General features: G+C 41.3%; 3 protein-coding genes and 1 pseudogene across 28 annotated transcripts in view; 2 read left to right on the top strand and 2 right to left on the bottom strand.

Annotated features, from left to right (window-relative positions):
- The window catches only part of shot (dystonin-like protein short stop), a 99,589-nt gene that overhangs the window by 14,598 nt on the left and 60,158 nt on the right, over positions 1-24,833 (top strand). For 17 of the 24 annotated variants that reach the window (XR_011444414.1, XM_017174186.3, XM_070283679.1 and 14 more), the window contains exon 1: positions 22,123-22,305. Coding sequence is in view for 7 of the 24 variants with exons in the window: in XM_070283623.1 (XP_070139724.1) it covers positions 6,762-6,858 (97 nt within the window). In the remaining 17 variants the exon portion in view is untranslated. Of the gene's footprint in view, positions 1-6,286; positions 6,859-22,122; positions 22,306-24,833 lie in introns of those variants that run through there. The other 7 variants (XM_070283623.1, XM_070283624.1, XM_070283668.1 and 4 more) reach the window with 1 other exon arrangement.
- Positions 1-24,833, bottom strand: part of LOC108071384 (uncharacterized) — a 124,393-nt gene that overhangs the window by 47,725 nt on the left and 51,835 nt on the right. The gene's annotated exons all lie outside the window — the stretch shown is intronic.
- Positions 1-24,833, bottom strand: part of LOC121501831 (transmembrane protein 164) — a 131,081-nt gene that overhangs the window by 54,429 nt on the left and 51,819 nt on the right. The gene's annotated exons all lie outside the window — the stretch shown is intronic.
- On the top strand, positions 18,217-19,222 carry LOC108079528 (uncharacterized; annotated as a pseudogene).

Raw genomic sequence — 24,833 nt, 5'->3', positions numbered from 1 at the left:
ATCTGAGACCACTTCGACATGTATGGCTTTTGTGGCAAAGCAAACGAAGACGGCGAGGTATGCCTTGGTGGGCGGCTTACCCCGGATGCGCAAATAGACGTTGATTGGCCCGCAAAAGTCTATTCCGCATCTTGAGAATGGCCGAGACGGTGTGATGCGTTCCTTGGGCAGTTGCCCCATAAGCTGCTTTTCTAGAGTTGGTCGGTAGCGGCGACAATGTATGCATGAGCGAACGACTTGTCGCGCTAAGTCCCTTGCGTTGACTATCCAAAACTGTCGTCGAATTAAGCCGACAAGAGTCCTTGGTCCCGCGTGATAGTTTTGGAGATGGAGACGGCGAACGAACTGAGAGACAAAGGGATCTTTGGCTGGGAGCAGGACAGGATGCCTTTGGGTTTCTGGGTAGTCTGCTAACTCCAGGCGTCCTCCGACTTTTAGAAGTTGGAAACCATCTGTGACCTGGAGAAAGAGACTAAGGTTTTTAAGGTTAGTGCGAATCGGCTGGCCCTTCAGAACCGATGATATCTCTTGAGCGAAGTGATTGGTTTGGATATTCCAGACGATGCAATGCAGCGCCCGCTGCAATTCCGTTGGCGTAGGCGATGGCGATGGAGACTGGGATGGCGTGAGATTACGACAGCGGTGAATGAACCTAAACATCCAGGCGACGACTAATAGGCAACGCTGATATGAACTGGATTTGTAGACTCCCTCAAGCAGTGGATTACTGGTAGTCTGTACGGCAAACGCTGATTTTCTTTTCTCCAGTTGCACAGCTTCCAGATCAATGTCATTGATGTCTTTATTGTCCCTAGGCCAATATTGCGGTTCTTGACGTAGAAACTCAGGTCCCTCAAACCATATCGATTGTTCCAACTCGGCGATGGTGCAGCCTCTGGACAGGATGTCTGCCGGGTTGCAGTGTGTTGGAACATGTCTCCAGTGACAATCTGATGTCATTTCTTGAACTTCAGCAATTCGATTGCCGACAAAGGTCGATAATGTGGCTGAGTGCTGGCGATTCCAATGTAGAACGATTTGAGAGTCGCACCATAAGTACGAGGTTGGCTCTCTGTCTGCGAAGATTCGAATGATTTTCTGATGGAGTTGTGCTAGCAGATGTGCTCCGCACAGTTCTAATTTGGGTAGAGATAGCTTCTTGGTGGGAGCCACTCTGGACTTGGATGTGATTAGCTGTACCTTGATTAGCCCATCTGATCCGAGTGTGCGAGCGTAGATGTAGCATCCGTACGCTCTAATGGAGGCGTCACAGAAGCCATGTATCTGAAGAGATTGTATAGCCGGTTGGAGGCAATATCGTGGTATTGCTATAGACTCCAACGACGTAAGCGACGAAAGAAGGGACATCCAAGCTGTATGGATTCCTTGGGGTACTGACTCATCCCAGTGTAGCTTTAGTAGCCATAGCTCCTGCAGGATGATTTTTGCCACGATGATGATGGGAGTAACTAATCCCAACGGATCGAATAGTGACGATGCAACTGACAAGATAGTGCGTTTGGTAACGTGGTCTGACTCTACTCTTGGCGAAAACGAAAACATGAAGGTGTCCCGTACTTGGTCCCATTTTAGGCCAAGCGTGCTAGTTAGCATCTCGTCGTCCAGCTGCAAGTGTTTTATTGTATTGTCATCGACAAACTTACAGTGGTTTGAATGCCATTTTGCGAGTTCCAATTGGCCATCCTGTAGGATCGTTGTAACTTCCCTCTTGATTTGATGTAGCTCCTCTACCGTGTCCGATCCACCCAGGAAGTCATCCACATAGAACGACGATTTGATGGCTTCAGCCCCAATTCTCAATTTGTCCATGAAGTGGTCGGCTAGATAAGACATGCTGCGTATGGCCAGATACGGTGCAGCCGCCGTACCATACGTTACGGTATTCAATTCGAAGGTGCATAAGGGTTGCGATGGCGAAGCTCTCCAAAGGATGTATTGAAATCTGCGATCTTGGGCAGACACGTTGACTTGACGGAACATCTTTACTACATCCGCAGTGATTGCATAGCGGTGTATACGAAAACGAAGAAGCAATGTATAAAGGTCTGGCTGAATGGTCGGTCCGACCATTAAAAGATCGTTGAGCGATTTCTGGGACGATGTCTTGCATGATGCGTCGAAAACCACTCTAAGCTTCGTTGATGTGCTATTTGGCTTGAGCACGCAGTGGTGCGGAATATAATAATGCGGAGTGTTTAACTGCGGGTGACCCACGAGACTCATGTGTCCCAGGTCTTGGAACTCCTGCATGAATTGTACATATTTGGCCCATACCTCAGGCCGTTTGCCTAGGTTGCGTTCGAGCGATAAGAATCTCCTCCTCGCGATGTCGAAAGAGGCTCCGAGAGCGGTAGGTGCATCCTTAAATGGGAGTCGTACTTCCACTCGACCATCAGAGTTGCGTCGTACCGTGGTTGTGTAGAACTCCTCACAATTTCGCTGCTCCGGCGTAAGTGTATTCTCGGGAGTCACTACATGATCGATGCGCCATAGACGTTCCAGATTTTCGTCAATTTTATCTAGTACGATAGCTGAGTACTGATGGAGGGTTCTGGGATGAGCTCTGCATCGACCAGACACTATCCATCCAAGTAGCGTTTTCTGGAGTACGGGCAGATCCTTTCCTAATTTAACTTGGCCGACTGCCAAGATATCGAAGAAGGTTTCCGTGCCTAAAAGCAAATCGATGCGACGAGACTTGTTGAAGTGTTCGTCGGCTAGCGATGAATGCTGCGGAAGATTCCATGAGGAAATGTCAATTTCCGAATCTGGGTGATAGGCGATGTGTGATGTCACGCAAAAATCAAGGAGTAGCTCGAAATGGTTGTGCCTCGACTTGATATTGGTGGTTGTATGGTGTTTGATTTGCGTTTGTGTCTCTCCAATGCTACGAATCTCTAGGTTGCGTTTGCTCCGCGGCAGTCGGAGACTTTGGGCGAACTCCTCGGATATGAAATTCACCTGAGAGCATGAATCCAAAAGCGCTCTTCCTATTTTGTAGCATCCGGACGCATCCTTGACCAGGACCAGCGCTGTGGCCAGGATGACGCAATCGGAACGCGGTTCCGTGTGAGTATGTGTGACTGCGTCCGAAACTTGTGCAGACTCCGCTTGAGGTTGTGGCAAGGGAGTTGCGGTCGACCCAGGTGAGGGCCGATGAAGCAGAGTATGATGCGCTAACGCACAGGTGCGGCATCTCTGTGTAGACGGGCAGTTGGCGACAAGATGATTCTTGCCGAGACAATTAATGCATAGCTTGTAGCGTTTTACTGCATTGAGACGATTTTCTAGGGCGAGATTAATTAGTTCTGGGCATCTAAAGGTCTTGTGATCTGTATTTGAACAGATGTTACAAGTTTGCGTTGTACAATTGAAGGACAGACTTGCCTGGTTCCTTTGCGAGCGCGATCTATGGCCGCCTGGTTGGACCATAGAGGCTTCAGCAGCAGGCTTCTTATCCGATTCCAAATATTGGCAATGACGTTCGACGACTTGAACACAGTTATCCCAAGAAGGCAAGACGGTATAATCCAATGACTCATTCCATTTCCTCTTGGTCTCCTGGTCCACCTTTCCCATGACTATAGAGATGAGCATGGCCTGACAGATCTGTGTCTCGTTGCCCAACGAACGCAACGAGTTGTACAATGCGGACGCATTGTCGATTAGACTGCGCAACTGCTGACCATTTGCTTTGGCAGCGGTTGGCAAAGCGAAGAGCGACGATATGTTGTCCAAGAAGACGAGAGTTGGGTTGTCGTAGCGCTGCTTTAAGCGATCCAGAGCCTTCGTGTAGTTGTCTGCGGTCACCTGGAATGCTCGTACCGTTTCTAGGGCGGGTCCTCGAAGACAGTTTAGCAACTGGTTGAACTTCTCGATCTTAGACATTGATGGCTGGTGGCCTACGACCTGATTGAACGACGTGATGAAGTTTTGGTACTCGCAGTACTTGCCGTCGAATGTTGGCAACGCTAAGCGAGGAAGCTTGACTGCAGTCGTATGCCCAAAATTAACCGTAGATTCGTTTATGCCTGTGCTGTTTGCTTCTGGTCCAAGCTGTTCTTGAACGCAAACCTTGGCTTGGATGAATAACTCCTCTAACTCGAAACGAGTGCTGCGGTGTAGCTCAGCTGGATCCAACTGCTCTATGGCCTCCTGTGTGGATAAAGCGAGTTTAAAATACGATTCCAAAATCGACAAACGGCAAGCGAGTTCCAACGGAGATAGATTCAAGTCAGGTTCCACTGATTTGCTCATGCGCGTAAGGTTCTTTCGAGCACTCGTTCGCTGAGACTTAAGTTGCTCCAGCGAAGACATTTTGGTTGTTTACTTTATTAAATTTCGGGTTGGCGATGCCTTGCTTGACAAGGTATGTGAGAGCGAGCGAGACGACGAGATGTAGTGGAAAGTTTTGCTCACCGAGCAGCGGTGCAAAACGATGGCCAAAGAGGACAGTGCAAAAAATGTGCTGTGGACGATTGAGGTTATGTATTGGGGGTGCTCCGCTGGGGAGATGTATAGATGAAGGACCGAGACGTCGACTTCAACTATGACTGTGAGGCTTGGAGGATGGCGTGTCCACTCCAACGATGTCCAGACTATATGTTGATCCACAACGACCGCGAACAGTGGCAGGGACTGCTGCAGCGGGAGTTATGTGGCCGGCAGAGGCTCCGGTGGATGCACAAAGGCTGCACCAAGTGGGTGTGCAGACGTGCGAGCGACAAGGTGAGGCGGACGCTGGGTAAACCGGCAGCGAACGCGATGCGCGAATGTACGAAACTTTGGCAGGGCAAATTCGTAATAGCGCGTGCGAAACTTGGTCAAGTAGAAGATGGCGGAAAACTTAACCACAAATCACCACAAAATTAGACAAAATAAACTAGCACTAGTCCTGTCACGGTCGCCAAAATGTTGAAACAAGAGCTTTATTCTTGAGTGTAAAATAATTAGTCGGAGGTGCTAGTTTAATTGTATAACTTTAATGATAATTCTTAATTCCGTTCTCTTCAACTTCAACTTTTTTCCAATAATGCTAATGGCGTACAACTTCGAGTTCCTTTTTACACACTTTTTTATTCTCTCTGCCACCCATTCGTTCATATGAGTTGGCAGCATCCGTATAACAGATGTAATGTTACCTAACAGTCAGAAGGCGCGGAATTTGACTATAATCAAATGTACTATTTGGGTTTTGACCCAACAAAATTCTTAAATGTAATTTATATAAATGTTTTGTGAAATAGGTTGATTTCATTGAGAAGTATCAATCAATTTTAGTGCTATAATTTTGAACTCGTCTGTAATTGACAATAGAAGAAGACAGTTGCAGAACGCGATAGAAGAATTAAGTCACAATAACGGATCAAAAGCAATAAGAATTCTAGTCTTCATCTCGTTTCTTTAATCTCTTTTGGCCAGCTGCATCGCCCACTCTCTTTCTATTTCTCTCTCTCTTTGTTTATTTTTTCTTACTTTTTATTTCCGGTGTTGCAAACTTTGCGCATGCGTATTCTCTTCTAACAGGAAAAAACCGGTCCCTCTCTTGCCGTCTCCATCACCTCTCTTTGCGGTTTTTGTTGACATCTTGCTGCACTTCCCACACACACACACACACACACACACACACACACAGCTGTTGTTTTTGTCTTTGCGGTTGTTAGTTTCCGTTGTTTGTTCATTCATTGTTAGTGTTGCTTTTCGAACTCGAAGAAACAAACTTAGCCGAGACACAGTCACTCTCAAACTGCGCCCAATTATCAGCAATTGTGTTTCCATTTTATTTCTTGCCGCATATTGTTTTCCGCTTAATTTGCCAATGACCTACTGGCGCGGAATGAGAACAAAGCGATAAGGCTGTGGAATTGCCTCCCACGTCTTCCTTCTCCCCTCTTTGTGCATTTATTTAACCCACAAAATATGCAAATAAGCAAAGGTGCCAGGCTGTCTTCGAACTCGAACTTGCTTTATGGGCAGCTAAAAAGTAGGCAACGAAAAGAAAGAGCGCGTAATTTTGAAATAATTGTAGTTGTGTTTGTTGTGAAGAGTGGCTTAAAAATTACTATATAAAAATAATATATTAATATTAATAATATTTAATATAAATATAAAGTTTCTGTGAACAGTAAAATATTAAAGACGCGATTGTGTGCCAAAATATATTAAAAAACGATAAACAACTTAAGACACCGCAAAAAAGCAAATCGCACAAATTAATTCCCTTCATATAAAGTGATAAAATTTTTTGTATTATTTTTCCTTTCAGTTGAATAAGTATTAAAGTTTAGCAAATATGTTGCTAGCCCAATTCTAGATAGCTAAGAAGATTAGGATTAAGTTGTGGAGAGTGCAATCCAAAGGCGTGTAACCTATACAGCCATCTGTCGCCAGCAACGCCGCAGGGACAGTCCTAGGAGAATCCAAGGAAAATCCTCCGTCCTTCGTCCTGAACGCCCCGCGCAACATAAACAGCAAACACGGCGTCCCCTCGCAGCTACGTCCGCTCACGCTCCACCCCGCAGTCGCCCCACTCCCCGCAGGCGGCACTCCTCGGCGGCGGCAGATCCCACCACGGGCATCACGGTCACCACCATCACCATTCCCCGTCGCCATCACCATCGCCATCGTCGCCCTCGCCGTCGTGCCCCACGCTGCAGCTGCAGCCGCGCCTGCACCATTCGGAGCAGCAGCTGTGCCAGCGCCGCCGCATCTATGCGTCCACGGGGAGTGCCGCCAACATCATGATGGATCGCGAATCCCTTAGCGAATGGGCTAAGGACAAGCCGCTCAGCATCCTGCAGCTGGATCCGGCGGATCGTGCGGTTCTCCGCATAGCAGGTGAGTGTTACACAATTACAAAGTCGGGGTCAAAACATTTTTGTACACTAAACAGTTACAGTGGTGGCTATGCTAACAGGGAAATTGGATTGTACATTTTGGAGTTTTTTATGAACATATGGATTCTGTTTGGACATTTTTTTAAAGTCGTAAAACATTTAAAAGTTGTGCAGTATAATTTAAAAGGGATAATTATATATTTTAGGGAGATATACGGGACATTTTTGCTGTATCTTAGAATAATCACTTATAAATTGCAAAGAATTTCCCCCTATCGAAGCCACCACTGTAGCAGGGCTATTGAGGTAATCCCTCCGGCTGATAGCTCCATTCAAATGGCAATATGTTGAGCAAATATTTGGCCAACCCACTCGCAGTGGCACTCCCCCCGAGAAGCACCCATCGCCCACCCATTAAGAGCACCGCTCGGCGGTTCATTGCACTGGGGGCTTACACAGCAGTGTCCGCAAAACTGTGTGCTCGCATTTCCTTGCACTCCCAGCTGCTCTGGTGCTTTGCATCGACGCGGCCTTATTATGCGCTAATTCCGCACTAACGGTTGCAGCCTCCGCCCATGAACCCCGTACATTTTCCTCCCCAGCAGCCCCTCTGCGTCTCCCATATAGCCCATTTATATATATATCCCGTCTCTGTGCCAGCTCTGCCGTTTTGTCTGTCAGTCACTTGTGTGCGATTCTATTTCTGTTCCGCCAACGGAGTTTTTGTCGGCCCACAGAACTATGTGCATATTGCGACGTACAACTGCAACTGCAAAAATCGAAATTTATGTCGTCGTCGCAGCCCCGAGGGCATTGTTAGTCCCGCACAATAAAAAAAAAGCTAAAACATACACAGAAATGGAGGCAGAGTGAAGTCTATTGAATACTTGTCGCATTGTGCCCAGAGAGAATGTCTATTATAAAGTTCCTACGGCAAGGACTTCACGGGATGTGGCCAACAACAGCGACAGGAATGAGAGACTGTCAGATCAAAGGATGCACGAATAAATTACATTTTGCATACTGAAGCATTTACAGATTTTCTGGATCAAAGCTTAGATTGGAGAGAGCACTTAAGTTGCAACAATATTTAATTCCGTTTGATTAAAATAATTTCAATGTATTATTTGATTAAATGAATTTCAACGTTTTGAAATGGTAATCAATTAAGTTTTATATGAAAGTTAATGACTAGAGTCTGGGGGAAACGGGAGCAGACGTACAAAAACAAAGTCTATAGATTTTCATGAAAAGTTTCGCTCTCATATGCAAATTTCAGCAAATTTCTGCTCCTGGTCTCTGATCACAGTGACACTGTACACGTTCATGTAGATTCTGCAAGACCCTCGCCACAACAGGGTCTTCCATATACAAACTTAAGAGTTTTCTTGTTTCTACATCCAATATGGTTTAAAGTTTAAATTTAACAGACACAAAACACTTCCACAACCGGAAAACCCCTTGATATCGTTTTTAAGTACAACACTTTGAGAGTGACAATGCACTCAATGCGTCAGCACTCTCCTCCTCTCGCGATTCAGTTGTAATTACTTTTAATTGAAATTGATTCAATAAGAGAAACGCCCAAGATCGTCAATGAAACTGAAAACAAAACTCGTTTTACCTTAACAAGCCGAATAAATACATGTTTATATATACTTGTTGGAATATTTATAAATTGAGATTGATGTCTGGGATTAAGTAAGACCCCGACGGAGAACCGGAGAGACAGATGGAGTGGGAGACACCTCCACAAGTCGCAAAGTCCAAGTCCATGTTCCCATTCCTCAGTCAAATCCGAGCCCGAATCCGACTCCAAGTTGATTTCACATGCGAAATGAAAAGTTTACTTGGCTTTTCGCTTTTTTATCCCCCATTTGCTGAGTTTTAATTAGCCCTGAGCCAGTTAGCCCACACACAATTTGGCCAAACTGCATGTAACGGAAAAACTTGCTCAGAAAGCAACAGCAACAATAGTTGGGCCAACTCTGCAACAGAAAAATAGTAAAAAATAGAGGAAAAAACTCGCAGCTCGAAACTAGCTAATGAACAAGCAAAGCGACGCCCCCGCGGATCGATTAGATGAACCGTAATGGTTGCCATTGAATCCCATTTGAAAGACGTGTTAATGCATCGATTAAATAATATTTGCTCATGGTTTCTTTTATTTACAATTGTTTTGTGGATATTTTTAAACCCATTCTCCCGCTGTTCGATTTTCTCGCTCTTTTTTGGCTACGCCTGCGCAAAGTGAACCAATTTTGGCCTTTGAATTCGAATATATTGAATTGATCGAGCCTGAGACTTTTGGGTGTTTGTTTCGTGTGGGCGTGAGTCTGTTTTGTTTTGGCCAAGTTATAATACTCTCGTCGAGCCATTTTCGATTTCGGATTATTTTGACAGCATTCGACAGCATTTATTTTTAGACGCGTGTTATCATCGCACGGCCTGTCCCATTACCATTAATCGACGGCGTCTTCAAGTGCTCTGTCGTTATCGTTATCGAAGTTTTCCGTAACCTGTCAAGGCTTGGCCCGAAATCGAGCATCAAGAAAAAATAAATGTGTGGGGCAGGCGCCAAGCCCCAGTTAGCTCCCAATCCCCCGAGCTGCACCGCATAGATTTCATTAATAGATCTAGCGAGTGTGTCGTAAGTTCTGTTTCGATTTCTGTTTCTGTGATTGAGTTTATCGATTTGATATTCGAGGCACACTCGCTTGCACATTTACGTACTCACGATAGGTTTTAATGGGAGAAGTAGCCCGGCAACAGGAAGTACAGTTGCCACAAGGAAGTCGCGTGCGATAAAGTTGTATTTTCATTTAAGTTGTAATTAGATCGGGAAACCGTTCTTTATAAGGTGAAAAAAGACCGCATTTCAGATAAGAAATAATTTAATAGATATCCTTCTCCGTCAGAGCTTCCATTCTTTAAAAGCAATAGTATTGCCCTTTATGTATGATATTTTCTTTCTCGTCAGTGCCCCAATAAGAAGTTACTATTCAGGGTTGTAATTTTATCGCATGCATTGGTTGCTTTTATTTTCGGCATTCTGCGTTGTATCTGGAAGACACAGATACGCCTACCGACATAACACGATGTTGTTAATTGAAAACTGATAACTGTTTCTCTGTTCCCGCCTGCTGTTTGCTTCTGCTTCTGTTTCCTTTGAAGCTATTCGTATTTCTATTCCGTATTTCGGCGATGAATTCTACTTTGGCTTTTTGGTTTTTAATTGTCGTTTTGTATTCGTATCTCCATATCGCGTATCTGCAATGGTGTATCCGTATCTGTATCTGAATGGGGTGTGTGGTGGCGTGCCTGTGTGTGTAGATATCTCTAATTAGTTTTCAATTCAATTTGCATTTCTCGTTCGCTGTTAGATAGCTCTCCTCGTCGCAATCTTTATGTCTCTATTTCGGAGCCCTCCCCTTCGCGACTGCTTTCGGTAATTATTCGTCTAAAGTTATGACATTTTTAAGTGTTCTGGAATCTAATGACTAAAGCCAGTGAAACATCTGGATATATTGATATGATGATTGGCTGTTTTACCGCATTGTTTTTTGTTTTCCCCCCCACAGTGTTGTTGAGTTTTTTATGTGCAGCAAAACACGAGCTTCCTATTGAGTTCCCCTCTCTTGAATCATGTCAGTGGTTTTTAATGATTTTAAATTTGGTAATTAAAGAATTTGAAAGAGAAAATGTTTAGATTTTTTTCATTTGAATATCTTGAGAGGTATTTGTGTGTCAGGAATCAACAATATAAATTTGATGAAACAATTTAAACTCATACTTCATAGGAAACATATCAATAAATTAAGGGCAAGAAATGTATATAATCAGCATTAAAAAATTCACACAATAAATATTTAAATCTTATAATTTGAGAATAAATATATGTCGGCGAGTTGGTTGCTAAGTGCAAATTTGGAAAGCTTGTTGCTATGGCAACAGAACTATTCGGCATGCTCAGGTATTGGTAGCCTGTAGGTGTCGCTGGCGCGCAGGCGCAATGACAGTTGAGTCGGTAACAGGAGTGTTACTGAGTGAGGTCTGTTCGTCTGTCGCAACAATAGGAGAGAATGAGAGAGACAGCTTGAGATTGTCTAGGAATGACATCTGAGTGAAAAGTAAGAAAAGGTGAAAGGGCCACAGGAAAAGTGGCGTGATGACAGATTCGATTTGACTGCGCAGGCGAACAGAACTCGCTGGCTCGACTACGGTTAAATTAAATAACGGATATCTCCGACATCAGAAGTGGGATTCACCATAGCCTCGCGGGCATTCTGATAAAGTGATTTTCGGTCGATATTAAATTCAGTGGCGCATCGAAGGCTTGCGCAGCCGCGTGGTGCGAGACACCGGAGTCGTGATAGGCAGTCAAATGCACTGGTCGCGTGTTGAGCCGGACGGTTGCAAGTGTCATCAGTGTCGGCCAGAAAATTTGGGGAAGAATGGAAGACAACAACAACAGCACACTGGCGGAACTGCGGCTGAAGTGCGGAGAGCTGGAGTGACGCACTTCAGGCGTGATAACGGTGGTCACATTGCATCTGTGTGCACGAGATGGGTATCAGCGGCTGCGAGCGGCAGCATCAGCTGCATGTAGAAGCGAGTTGATTTGTGTGATTCAACAGTGACAGTATCGGGTGAGCCCTTTCCAATTATTCTTTGATTTGGGAGCTGAATTGGCTAAAAGATGGGAATAGAGATGTGTTTGATTGCAGTGTTGTTTGCACATCTGCCTTCCCATTGGCGAGCCCTGTGCTACGATAGGTTGTGCTTAGACTATCGGAAGCAATATTCGAAAATGGTTTCGGACAGTGGCCTTTGCCGCTTATGTCAGACCCTGTGAAGGAAAAATGTTTCTGTTGAAAAATAATTAATTTAAAAAATTACGAGTTGCCGTCTGTTTGGTCTGCCGTGCCGTTTGGTTTGAAGAGTGCATCTTCTACCTTCATCATGCAATTGTTAAGGCGTTTGGAATTTATCATGATTATTTGCGATAGTTTACATAGATGCATGTTAATCATGGCAAACTCGGAAGAAAAGGCTTTCCGAAGGCTGAAGGTTGTATTAAATGTGTTGACTGTACCAGAGTTGCCATTTAACGTTACCAAATGTGGGTTTCTTGAACCTACTACGCAGTATCTGAGCTATGAGGTGTGCGGTGGAGAAATCAGACCCAATTCCTAGAAAATCCTTACGTTAAAGGTCCGTCCTTTTAATCGGTGCAATTAAGAGACCGTCGTAAGACCATTTATTGAATTGGTGCCTTATTTTCAAAAACGTGTGCCTCGATTTTCTCAGATCATGAGACAGATTCTTCGGCTTCAAGTATCTTTAAGTGAAATGACGATATTCAGAAATTGGAACGAACGTTTTTAATATTATTACAAATGAGCCTGTAATCGTTATTTGTTGGTTCGAAACATCTGATCAAATTTGAAACAGATATAAGCTCTTGTGGATATGGTCCAATGCTAATACACCTAATTAATGGAGACCCTTATGTTGGTGGATATATTGGTAGAACTATGTGTCTTGTGGAGTCCAAGTAGCCTTTGTATGAATTGGAAATATTGGTTGGCGTGCAATTATTCTGACATTTTTGGCATTGTTTGCTCAGATGAGAGTTTGTAGTCTATACTTATTGCAGATGTAATCATTTCTAAACAAAAAAAAAATTAACTGAAGTGCATCATAGAGTAGAGGAAGAGAAAGCGCAAGGCAATTGTGGAATTCTTTTTGTGTCCAGAATTCACATGACTGATTTAACTCCGATAAATAAAAATAAATTGACAGAAAAACGTCTGAACTTAGAATGGAAATCTCAAATGACCGACTGATCAACTTCAGGATTCAGGATTTATTGGCATAGTTTATAAACAACTAAAAATAATTGAAATTAACTTGAGTTACGAAGAGGGATTTTAAAGAATACAGAGAGGTGTGAGGCAATGTTATCTGCCAGTAGTGTCCCTTAAATTTTGTTGGATAGTTATTAATCAAGGTTATAAATCCGTTATGTGTTTGGGTTGGAAAAAATAGACTCAGCAATATTTATCAGAATTGTTGGAAATGACTAAGTTTAAAGATTGTTGAAAATTGTATCATGTGTAAAGTTGTAAAGTAGTCATCTGGCTGGATACCAGGACCGCAGAGGTGATGGGAAGATGCTCTTGGCGGGGTGCAACTTGCGGCGAACTGCACAGTTAGTAGTGCAACCAATGCAAGCCCTTAAGAGATGCCAATCGGACCCACCCTCTGGGCTTGATACCACCACATGACACAGAGAAAAGTATAGAGAAAGAAATTTAAAGTTACGTTATGCCGGTTCGGTAAAATTATGGAAGGAAGAGCACAATTTTGTTGAGGCAAGATTAACTTAAAATGGATAAATTGGAAATTGAAATTGTTACGAATGAGAGAAAAGAGAAAGAAATGAAGATGGAAAATGAAAATGAAGATCGGCACCAAACAGAGTTTATAGAAAAGCTTGATGGTGGCTGATATGTTTTGAGATATCTGTCAAGTAAGCGAACTTTTATAAGTATGCGCATGAGTTTTTGAGGGCATAGCCAAATAGACAAAATAAGCAATGACGTTGATTGATTAAAGATTAAAGTTGATTAAAGATTTAGACGACTCAAGTGGAGATGCGTCTGATTCCCATGTGGGGAATGATGATATGGATGGCACGGTTGATGCCTTGGAATCCCAAGAGGGGATATAAAGACCGCACCATAACAGAAGGAATTGTTATGGCGGGGGTCAGTGGAGACCGCACCATAACAGAAGGAATTGTTATGGCGGGGGTCAGTGGAGACCGCACCATAACAGAAGGAATTGTTATGGCGGGGGTCAGTATGTGGGTGTAAAAGGAAATACACCAGTTGATAAAGCTATGTAATTAGTGAAGTCTGATTTGTAAATTATGATTAAAATGAAGATGTAATTTGTTATGTTATCATGAAACCAAGATGCTTATTTTGTCTAAATGCCTCAATACTCATGTTTAGTAAATTAATGAAATGTTTGTTAACAATAAAATGTAACGAGTACTGAAATTTGAGAATACTGTGATATAAAGTTAACACACGAGGACGTGTGATTTGTCAGGAAGGCCGTGTCGGATCACATGAAACAAGGCCTACTTTATTCCTATGGTTAGAATATGTGAAGCAGGGCCTTTTGAAATATGGAGCAGGGCCTTTCTGAATTGGTAAGAATTGAATAAAACAGATAAAATGAAATGTTAAGTTGAGACCAAAGAGAGAAAAAAGAGAGAATGATAAATGAAAATGACAGTTATGTTTAGAGCTATTAGAAGACACGTCACGCGAGGACGCGTGAATTGTCAGGATGGCCGTGTCGGCGAGTTGGTTGCTAAGTGCAAATTTGGAAAGCTTGTTGCTATGGCAACAGAACTATTCGGCATGCTCAGGTATTGGTAGCCTGTAGGTGTCGCTGGCGCGCAGGCGCAATGACAGTTGAGTCGGTAACAGGAGTGTTACTGAGTGAGGTCTGTTCGTCTGTCGCAACAATAGGAGAGAATGAGAGAGACAGCTTGAGATTGTCTAGGAATGACATCTGAGTGAAAAGTAAGAAAAGGTGAAAGGGCCACAGGAAAAGTGGCGTGATGACAGATTCGATTTGACTGCGCAGGCGAACAGAACTCGCTGGCTCGACTACGGTTAAATTAAATAACGGATATCTCCGACATATATATTATGCGGCTTGCTGTGTACATCCTAACTGTCCCCAGGATCATCATCATTAAATAAATTAAATTAAAGAAGAGTACCTGTATAATTAGTTAAAGAAGTTATCTAAAAAAAAAGGTCCCTTCGATTTTGACTTATCGTGTTCACCGCCTTTCAAAATGGCACTTTCAGGAGAGCACTCTAAACTTTTTGATACTCCGATTTAGAACACCGAACGACCTCCGTTCAACTATGCTTAACTTCGTCAATGTTGCTATAACGGGTGTGAAACTTTGACAAAATATTTCTAAGATATTGGACCCTTATAAGTACCTATAATAAAAAATTATTTTAAAAAATACCAAGACCCACTTAAAAGCTATTAATGAAGTATAATAAGTAATTACCAAAAATATAACTGATATTCGAGAATATAATTTGGACAGTCAAAGTCAAATAAAGACATTGGTTTCCCCGACTGTCGGCGACAGGTGACATTCGTGAATTACATTCACACACACATGCAGTAAATATATCTCGGCGGTATTTCATCGTATCTAACATCGCCCCAAGGCTGCAAAACCATATGGCCATATGGCACCTTTCCCAGACAATTTTCTCCCACTCCAGCAGCAGCAGGTCCCTCGTCCTCGTGTTCCGCTCCATTATATATGTACTATATCTACATTCACACAGTGTACCTCCCCCGACAACATCCACAAAAGCTCTTCTGACTCATTAAGATAAGCAATTTCGTGTGTCAATTTGTCAACTCCAAAAGAGAAACAAAACGCAATTCTGGCAGCAACGCGTCTCTTGGATCAAAGCGAAGGACCGCCCGCCCGGCGCACTTGAATATAAATATAAAATCTATATAAAATATACGCACACAGACGTACAAATTATTTGTACACAAATATTTAATTACGCTACTAATTGCCAGTGACGATCAACAGCAATGGAATGAAACACTCCGACATGGCGAGGTCAAGATACTTTAACTTTAGAGCGATATCGAAGGGGAGACGAGCTGAGAGATACTCCCCCTGGCACACAGAGAGAAATATGGTTGAATATGGCCTTAAAATTAGTAGGTATGCGAGTTATTATGGGTGTTGCTCAACATTTGTCTTTATTCGGGTGTAGTTCAACATGTTCCTATTAACATTAACATTTATTTGCCAACAATTTATTTGCTTTTCGCCCTGTTTAATTTAAGGTTTCCATAAATTTGGGCATATTTAACTCCTTTTAGTTTCACCCACAATGTTTTGGGTATCTGGTTTCTCATAGTAGGTAACAGACTCTATAGAGTCCATAGGTTTCCTAATTGTTTTGTTCTGCTCAAAAGCATACAAATTTGGTTGCCTTAAGTTTGACGGAAGTCTAGCTTCTTAAGCGCAGGCTGCAGCTTCTAGAAAATCCACGAAACTAAAACATTTCCCATAAAAATTAATCACAGAAGACAACCTTATCACAGATGTTTTTGCGCAATATTTTCGCTAGATCGAGTGGCATTACTTTTTCGCTCTGTGGGAGTTTCATTCAAGGCGTTCCCGCTTTTGTGGCTTTCACAAAAATTGCAATGATCTCAGCTTCACCCAATATCACTTTATGGATATTTATGACCTGTTATATATATCACAGCCAGTATCTCTCTGTTTGTGTGGGTGGAGTGACCATGACGTCACTGCTGCTGCTGCTGCGAAACAAGTTGGCCTTTGTCAGCAATCGAGCAATCATTTAAATGACATTACACGCAAATAAAAGTGAACAACAAGCGAATACAAATAGGAATCCGAGTCCCAGTATAAACGCCCACAACTCGGTGTAAACCTGTTTTTTTGTCAGCGATTTTTTATTTGGGGGATGGGTAATACTGGGTACTGTCTGTCGCCGTTGTCAGTGGGTCACCCGTATTCCACACAGGCTGGGCCGTGGCTCACCCTTGAGGTGAAGTGAACTTACACGAATATTCCATATACTCTCCATTGTTTTTCTTTCCGCCTTCTCTGTTTGCACAAGTAGTGGAAACCGAAACTGAAACCGAACCCGAACAGGGGAAAACGTAACTCTTTCAGTTGGGTTCAGAGTTTGTTTTTCGAAAGGGAAGTTTGGGGGAATATGAATATATGGAGGGAAGTCCACTTAGCCGGCATTCCCAACCGCCTTGTTTACACTGTGACTGTGGCTGTTGTGACTCGCAATAAGTCGCGCCAAATTCCAGATTGACACACATATCTCTTCTCGCAATTTCGACAGTTGCAAAAAACAAAAGTAATGCCGGATAAAGTCTCCATTCCGTAAACCTTTCAGGCATTCGTTACTCACTTGAAACAATTGTTTTTGTCAGCCTTTTGAATGTTTACTGAAAACATTTGCATTTTACAAAAGAATGTGAACCTCTCTACAAAATTATGAATTATTATTTGTGTCATGTAATAGGAAATTCGTACAATATTTCTTGTTTTTTTTTTTATTTCTGAAGATATTATCCTATTTTTAGGTTTAACATATTTATAAAAAAAAGGCAGGGTATTATAATTTTAGTCAGAAGTTTGCAACGCAGTGAAAGTATATATATTCGTGATCATCATCAACAGCCGCGTCGATCTAGCCATGTCCGTCTGTCCGTCCGTCTGTCCGTTTCTACGCAAACTAGTCCCTCAGTTGTAAAACTATCCTAATGAAACTTAGCATATAGTCGTCTTCCGATATCTCTCGGAACGGGCCGGATCGGACGATATCATACATATATGTAGCTGCCATACGAATGATAAATATTTAGAAAAAATTATAACTTGGCTGTTTTTCAACATATTTTTATCTTTTTAGAGAAGTGGCCATTATTTATTATATCAGAATTTCGTTTTTAATTTTATGAAAATCGGACAACTATATCATATAGTTGCCATAGAAACGATCAGTAGATGAAGAGAAAATATAACGCTGCAAATGTAAATCTATAACTTGCAAAACGGTAAATATAATAAGTTTAGGTAAATGTAATAAAAAATATAGTTATTTCATACCAATTAACCTTTTTTTCTTATCAAAACCAAATTATTATATTCTATGGGCAAATTTACTTTTATATGTATGTATATTTCCTGTTATTTTCTTATGTTTGACCAGAATGGATCGATTCTTAATAATCCAATTGCAAGGTAGATAAAAGGCTATACAAACTTCAGCGTGCCGAAGATAGCTTCCTTTCTTGTTTTAATATGAAGTTAACTAAATAGCTAATAATATACCAAAAAATCTAATGTTTTTGGACAACTTAACCCTAAATGGTTTAGAAATCTGGTGAATGATTTTTCTCGTACCAACAAGTACCAATTCAGCAGATAAATTATTTCTTAATATTTATCTTAATTTATGCGAGCGTCGCGAGTGTGTTAAGCACATGACGAATAATTTTTATTATTGCTCTCATCCCAACGCTCTTCACTTCTCTTCAGTTGAAAATGGCAACTGCACTTTGCTGGCATTCCTTGGCAAAACGGGAAATTTTCTGCAGTCTGCAGTCTGCAGCCTGAGTCTGAGTTTCTTAGTTTTATTTATATTTTTTAAGTTGACTTTTTGTTTTTCGAACGCAGGGAAACTGAAAACTGGGGGCGCTGGGCGGCAGTTTAGTTGCCTTGAGACGGATGTTGGCTGTGACAGGCGGAATGCCGAAGACTTGGGCGTGAGTGAAGCGTGGGCAGCGGCTTAGTAATACTCGCAAGCCAAATAGTTTCAGGCAGGCGACAGCTGCCCAGCAATATTTTTTTTATTTGTTTTTTTTTTATCTTTGTGACTAAGTGGGTGAGTCCACTCAATCACTACCACATCAATGGGTTGCCAATTACCTTAAATAGTTCGAGAATAAATATAAAAATCATATTTTCATATAATATATCGACAAAAAAGACAAATTAAATTAATACTGTGCCAGTTATGGTTTAGTGAGAGCAAAAGACGAAATAAGCGAGGCATAATTATAAGAAATTTATTGCCTAACTTCTTCTAATATATACATATATGTACATGTATATAACTATTTTTTTGAAAATAGACCTGTTGTATTTTTTAATTTTAAAGAATGTGTTAAAATTCTTGTGTTATTTACTGAAAATAACCATTTGGCAAATAAACTAATTGGTTGTTTACAGTTTATAATCATTAAATCTAATTTCATATTAAACCATTTCTAATGAAAAATCCCCTCATCCTTCCTTTATAATCCCATTGATAATGATCACATTGAATAAACTTTCATAATAATGTGTCCATTGTGAATATCGAAGGAGACCCTCAAATATGAGTGACTAATTGAGGAAAAACACACCTATTTAATTCGTATAAATCCGTGTTAAATCATTGAAACCAACTTCTGTGCATATTCCGAAACACCTTGGCTAACAAAATCCTCGCTTGATGGACATGCAAATTGCTGCCCCCCACCTCCTACTGTGTTTTTTAGGCATTTTCTTCAAGTCTCAACTGCCACCCTTGGCGTGCCAGAAGGCAATTCAAAGTGCCATAAGCAATCAGTTGGCAATTAAGCAAGCAAGGGGCGCCCCTCTTAAAAGCCCCCAACCCCCGATATCGGCCTCTGGCAATGGTAATTCAAAATCTGCTCAACGATGTGCGCGATTGCCAATTACTAATTAAAACCACAACGGCAAGTGCATGGAAAACAGTTGCACTGAACACATCTATATAGTATATAGTATATAAAATCGATTGTGTTGGGTGTACGGCCACTTGAGGAAGTGGGTTGACCGGCCAACTCGAACTCAGACGCAGCAGACTGGCCAAGAGGGAAACTAGATGACTGCCAAGTGTTGGATTGGATTGGAGGGGATTATCTAGATGCGGCAATCACTCGACTGAGACGAACATAGTTGGAGACGTAAACCCAGACGGCGATCGAGACTCAGGCGGATGGGAGACATGAATGAAGGCGGCTTAACAGACAACATAGCACTGAGAAAAAAAACGACGAACTGGCGGAAAATTGTTCAGAAAAAGTAGAAAAATTCTGATTTTTTTCAAAATATATTCTAACTAATGAGTGTTGTTTCTGTGAATGCCATTTGTACTCCTAATAAGCATCTTGTACGTATAGTTGCATTCCCGATACTGTAAACCTACGATATAACCACGCAATGTGTTGATGTTTAATTAGTTAGCAATATGACTACTGATGAGGTAAACATTGTTTATTCCAAAATTTGTAACTAATATTTCTCAGTGCAAACTACGCTTGTGTGTGCGTTTCTCATTTCTTTTTTGGTTCATGTGTGTTATTTTAACCAAAGAACCGAAAAAAGCCAACTTGGTCGCATTAAGCCTACGCCAAAAATCCGATACTCATTTATGGACAGCGGCTTAGTCACATTTCGGCGCCTGACTCACACGGCGCTGATGATCGAATATGATGAGAGTGAGCTAGTATGAGTGTAATAGTACTCACACGACGCCCATTCACCTAAAGTCGGTGTCTGCATTTCCGAGCATTTCCGCTGGCTGGCAAACAGCTGTTTTTTCGGATCGACTTACTTTTTAATTTGTGTCTGTGTGTGGATGTTTGTGCAATACCACTTTCCATTTTCATAACGCTCGTTGTTTTTGTGGTTGCCCAAACGGAAAATGGTTTGAAAATCGCCCAAAGCCGAGAGACTGCATCTCACGCACCGCATCGCATCGCATCGAATATTGCCCAGCTGATCATAGTTTTCTCTTAGCCCGGCGCTCTCTTTGAGTAAAAAAGCCGAAGAGGAGCCAGCACTCCACTCAAAAAGCACTCTTCTCTACAATCGTGTACATTTTACGAGTACATTTTTATGGATTCTTTTACTATTTTTACACACATAATAACTTATTTTTGGTCGACTTTGCTTGTTTGTTTTTCTTGGCAGTTTGTGAAGAGTTCCTTCAACTGCAGTTCCTCAAAATTTGTTTACAAGTGCGTGTCGATCGCCGCTCTACTTCTATTTCTATTTTTTTGTTTTCCATTTCAATTTTGGTGTGTTTGCGGCTTGGCTAATAAACCACAAGACAGCCAAAGACGAGAGCCAAATTAGGGCTTTCTGTTTATTAACGGCCATGACCATTAGCGGTTTATTTTATTTTTCTTGTATTCTCGCCGTTTTTTGTTTTGTTTTTGGTTTTTTTTATTATTATATTTGGAGGAGCCCACATGTTTAAGCGGCTTCGGTGCTTCCTCTGGCCCGCAGAAAAGAACAAAAATGCGAAGAAACTCTGACCAAATATGAGGAATTTCTTTTCATTTCGCATGCACTGAGCGAGAATATGTGGAAGAAGAAATTAATGCATGGTTCAGGACAGGCGGAAAATAACGAATTGTTTCAGCCATTTATCATATAATATACAACTATAGATTTTTTTAATCCTAACATGGTTATTTCGGACGGTTTTATTTTAATAATAAATCTAAAAATTACATGAAACAAGAAGCAGGCTTATTGTAAACAAAAGAATATATAGAAGTATAAACTTTGGTAATTGTTTAATGATTAATTTGGACGTTTTATTTTTAATAATAAATCTTAAAAATGTTTCAATTTCCTATCCACAAGAGCTTCATAAGTACTATTTTTGTTGGGGATCGGTCTAAACTTGGAATTTTAAAAATTCACTCTCATAAGTGTGATTTTGGGCATTGAGAATATAAAAATTTTAAGTAGTGTTTAATTATGTAATTATATATGTTTGATAATTAAACTTTTATTCGCTGATTGGAGGTCTAGTCCAGAGAATTTATTCCACATAAATCTTGACACCATCTTATTGTTGTTATATTTTACGTCTTCAATTTCTCGCTGTGCACCTACTCAACAGGCTCGTCGGTCAGAGCGACAATTTTGGTCATTCATACGGCGGCCTGAGCTTCAAGTCGCACTCAAAAGAGCTGCTGCTGATCGTTGCCGACGTTCCGCTCTTCTCAATTTGCTTAGTTAGTGGTTCTGCTCTTCCGGCTGCGGCACCTCCACTCAATAGCCGCCTGAGCTCTTCCCACACAAGCGGCCACGCAGTCAGTTGAGCCAGCGCACAGTGGGCGAAACAGCCGATCCCATATTCATTTCATATCAAATATGTCAACTCGCTTGTATTACTCACTTGTTGACCAATATTGGCTCATAAGTAGTTAAGAAGTTTATAATTCAACCTTTCTTTGACACTTACCATAGATGATTATCTCTTTTAATAACTTTACTAATTTGAACAGTTTAATTATCAACCCGTTCTTATCCAATCATTTATGAAAAATCCAGCTCTAGCTGAAACATAGTCTCAATGCTCACCGCTTAAAATGCAGAGCAGAATATTCAACACCAAATCATACTTTTCAATTCTATCTGAAATGACGCTCGATCGGCCATTCCACCCACTGTGCAACGGCAGAGTACACCTGCTTCGCTCACTCACACTCACTCATTCATACCTTGCGCTCCCACTCTCACCACAGTGCGCTCTCTTAGCTGGCGCGCAACCGAACCGAAGTGAAGTGAATCGTCTTGGGCGCGCTCAGTCAAATTTGAACCACGATACCGAGCGGTTGGGCTTCTGTTTCTCCTGAAAGAACGAGATTCTCTTACCAGTGATTCAGTGTGTGTGTGCGTTGTGTCCATATGAGTGTGCGGTGTGTGGCAGCAACAACAATTTGTTAACGCACACACTCTCGCGCGCAGTTAACGAACGCAACGCGTTTGTCTAACTTGGCCCTAAAAGTGAGAAGCGGAAGGCTGAAGCAGAAGAATCCGAGTGTGTGTCGAGTGCCAGTGTCTTCTTTGAGTGCAAAAAACGAACTGTTAATTCGAAAATACTCAGGAATATTGGAGGAACAGCACTCAGTCAGTCAGCAGGCGTAATCAGAAAACAACAAAAAAGCCGCGTTTATCTTTAGTGTGAAAATGTTAAGCAGCGAAAACCGAAGGCGACAACGTGAAAAAAACACTATAAAAATAAACAAGTGACTGAATGAATGACCGCCGCTTGTTATCGTCCTAAATAAACCGACGTCGCCAGCAAAAGGAAATAATAAATGGAATGGAAAATAAACTGAGAATAAGAACTCAGAGCCAGGACTATTCTCGCCGCCGAATTTTCTTCCCCTGCCATAAAGAAGCAGCTGTGTTGCATTTTCTAAATATTTGCCAAAAAAAAAAAAAAAAGAAGAAACCAGAACCAAACCCAAACCCAGTTCAAGAAATTTCAACTTCTCCCAACTTCTTCTTAGTTGTGCGTTGTTGTTTTTGCACATTTTTCTGCTGCTGTTTTTGTTGTCTGGCTTTTCATTCAATAACCAGTTTTGTCCGATTTTTTCGTATATATTTTTTTCTTAGTTTTTGGTGAGCTTGAATTGCTCTTTAGGGGCGATCTGGTCTGGTCCCCGATTTTTTTTATCGTTGCACACGCACAAAATCCACAAAGTCCGGCGTGTATGTAGTTTGTTTTTCAATTGGGTTTGTATTTCCAAAGACAAATTAGTCATGCCAAACGCATGCACTTGATACACAGACAAAAATTATGGATTTTTTATTAAGAATCTTAGAAAATAATTTGACTGTTTTATATATAAGTACAACAAATTAATTTAAAGATTTCTAAAATTATATTTTCTAAATTAAAACTGATTTAAATAATTTAGAATTTTAGAATAAACAAACTCATTTTCTCTGTGTATCAATTGTTCTCCCTCCTCTTTTCCTCATTTGTTCTCTCTCTCTCTCACGATCTACCTGTAGTTCGTTCTCAAAAGATAGTTTCCTCGGCATGCCAGGCATACTTAACTCTGGCTCTTGCATTTAAACCTGGCTTAGAGCAGCGAGAGAGGAGAGAAAATGCAACAGCTCGCATAACTGTGCCACGAAAAGGTGGTCGGGGGAGGAGAAGGCCCGTAGAAAGAGAGAGGCAAAAAGCCAAGTTCAGACAGTGGCGAAATGTGAAGAAATATTTTCCATGAGTTTATTGTGTGAAATTTTGCATGTGAATGGAAAAATGCACACGGAACAAGCAGCCGTCAGCCAGCAAACAACAACAAAAATAACAAAACAATAACAAGCAACAAAAATATGAGTGAAAATTATTGAAAGCCACTTGCAGCAAAGTGAAAGATGCAAGAGCATAAAAAACTGTTGACTTCGGAAAATAAACAAAACCATGAAAACCCAAAGATTTGCACTAAAAAACAACTTAGCCAAGGAAATCACCGAAACTAATATTCAAGTAAAAGTTCCCAAAAAAAAAAAGTCGGGGCGGAAAATGTTTGTGTTTTGTCTTGAAGCTACGTTCCGCCCAGCATTTACATAAATAAATTGAAAACGTTTGGCAGACAATGCAAACAAGTTGAAAAAATATACGAGAAAGGAAGCTAGTTTTAGAAAGACGAATCATTTATACTCTTTAGTTTGCAAATAATAAACGAAAAGATAGCGAGAGACAAAAAAATTATTAACAAAAATTTTAGTTTTAGAAAATAGTTCCGAATATCAAGAGGATGAATAATTCAAAATGTTTAGATATTTTCTATGGTATATATGAAAAACTTTTCGAAAATTTTAGATCAACAGACATACCAAATTATTAGGGATACGCTACTTACACACAAAATGAAGCATCTAAAAAACTTTTCGTTTTGTTAGCTTTGAAAATGAATGGGTAAATCGAATATAAACTAAATTGGCGGACAAGACGGACATACGGACAAGCCTGTATCAACGCACAAACACTTTCTTTATTGCGCTGCAAGCTTTGACAGTATGGAAAAAAATCATAAAAAACTCTCAATGAAAAATTAGTTGGGAGAGCGAATGAAATGTGTCTGTTCATATCTACATATGTGCAGAGGTATATATAATTTTATTCGTATCTAATCAGAGCGACAGCCCGTCTCCTGGGCCCGCAGCTGGTTGCGTGTCGGGGCATTTATTTATTTATTTATACTTATTGCGCTTACGAGCCGCAGCGAGTCCGAGCCAGAAACTACAGCCAGCTCCAAGCTGACCTCATGAATTCAATGGAATCACCCACAAAAAATAACTCTCAAATCAGGGCACAAATAGATCCCACAGAATACAAAATGAAGCAAAAAACACCATTATATTTCTCTTTCGGCGAATGAAAGTACACGAAAAAAGTTGGGATCGCCGAGCAGTTTTGTCATTGTGAAGATTGCAGAAATAAATTTAAAAAGCGGACACGGAATGAAATGATTTAAGTGCTCGCTTTTACTTGAGCTTTGTGTGTGCAGCAGCTG

This window comes from Drosophila kikkawai, chromosome 2L (genome assembly GCF_030179895.1).
Source record: "Drosophila kikkawai strain 14028-0561.14 chromosome 2L, DkikHiC1v2, whole genome shotgun sequence".
NCBI lineage: Eukaryota > Metazoa > Arthropoda > Insecta > Diptera > Drosophilidae > Drosophila > Drosophila kikkawai.
This window is presented reverse-complemented; position numbering and strand designations above follow the sequence as displayed.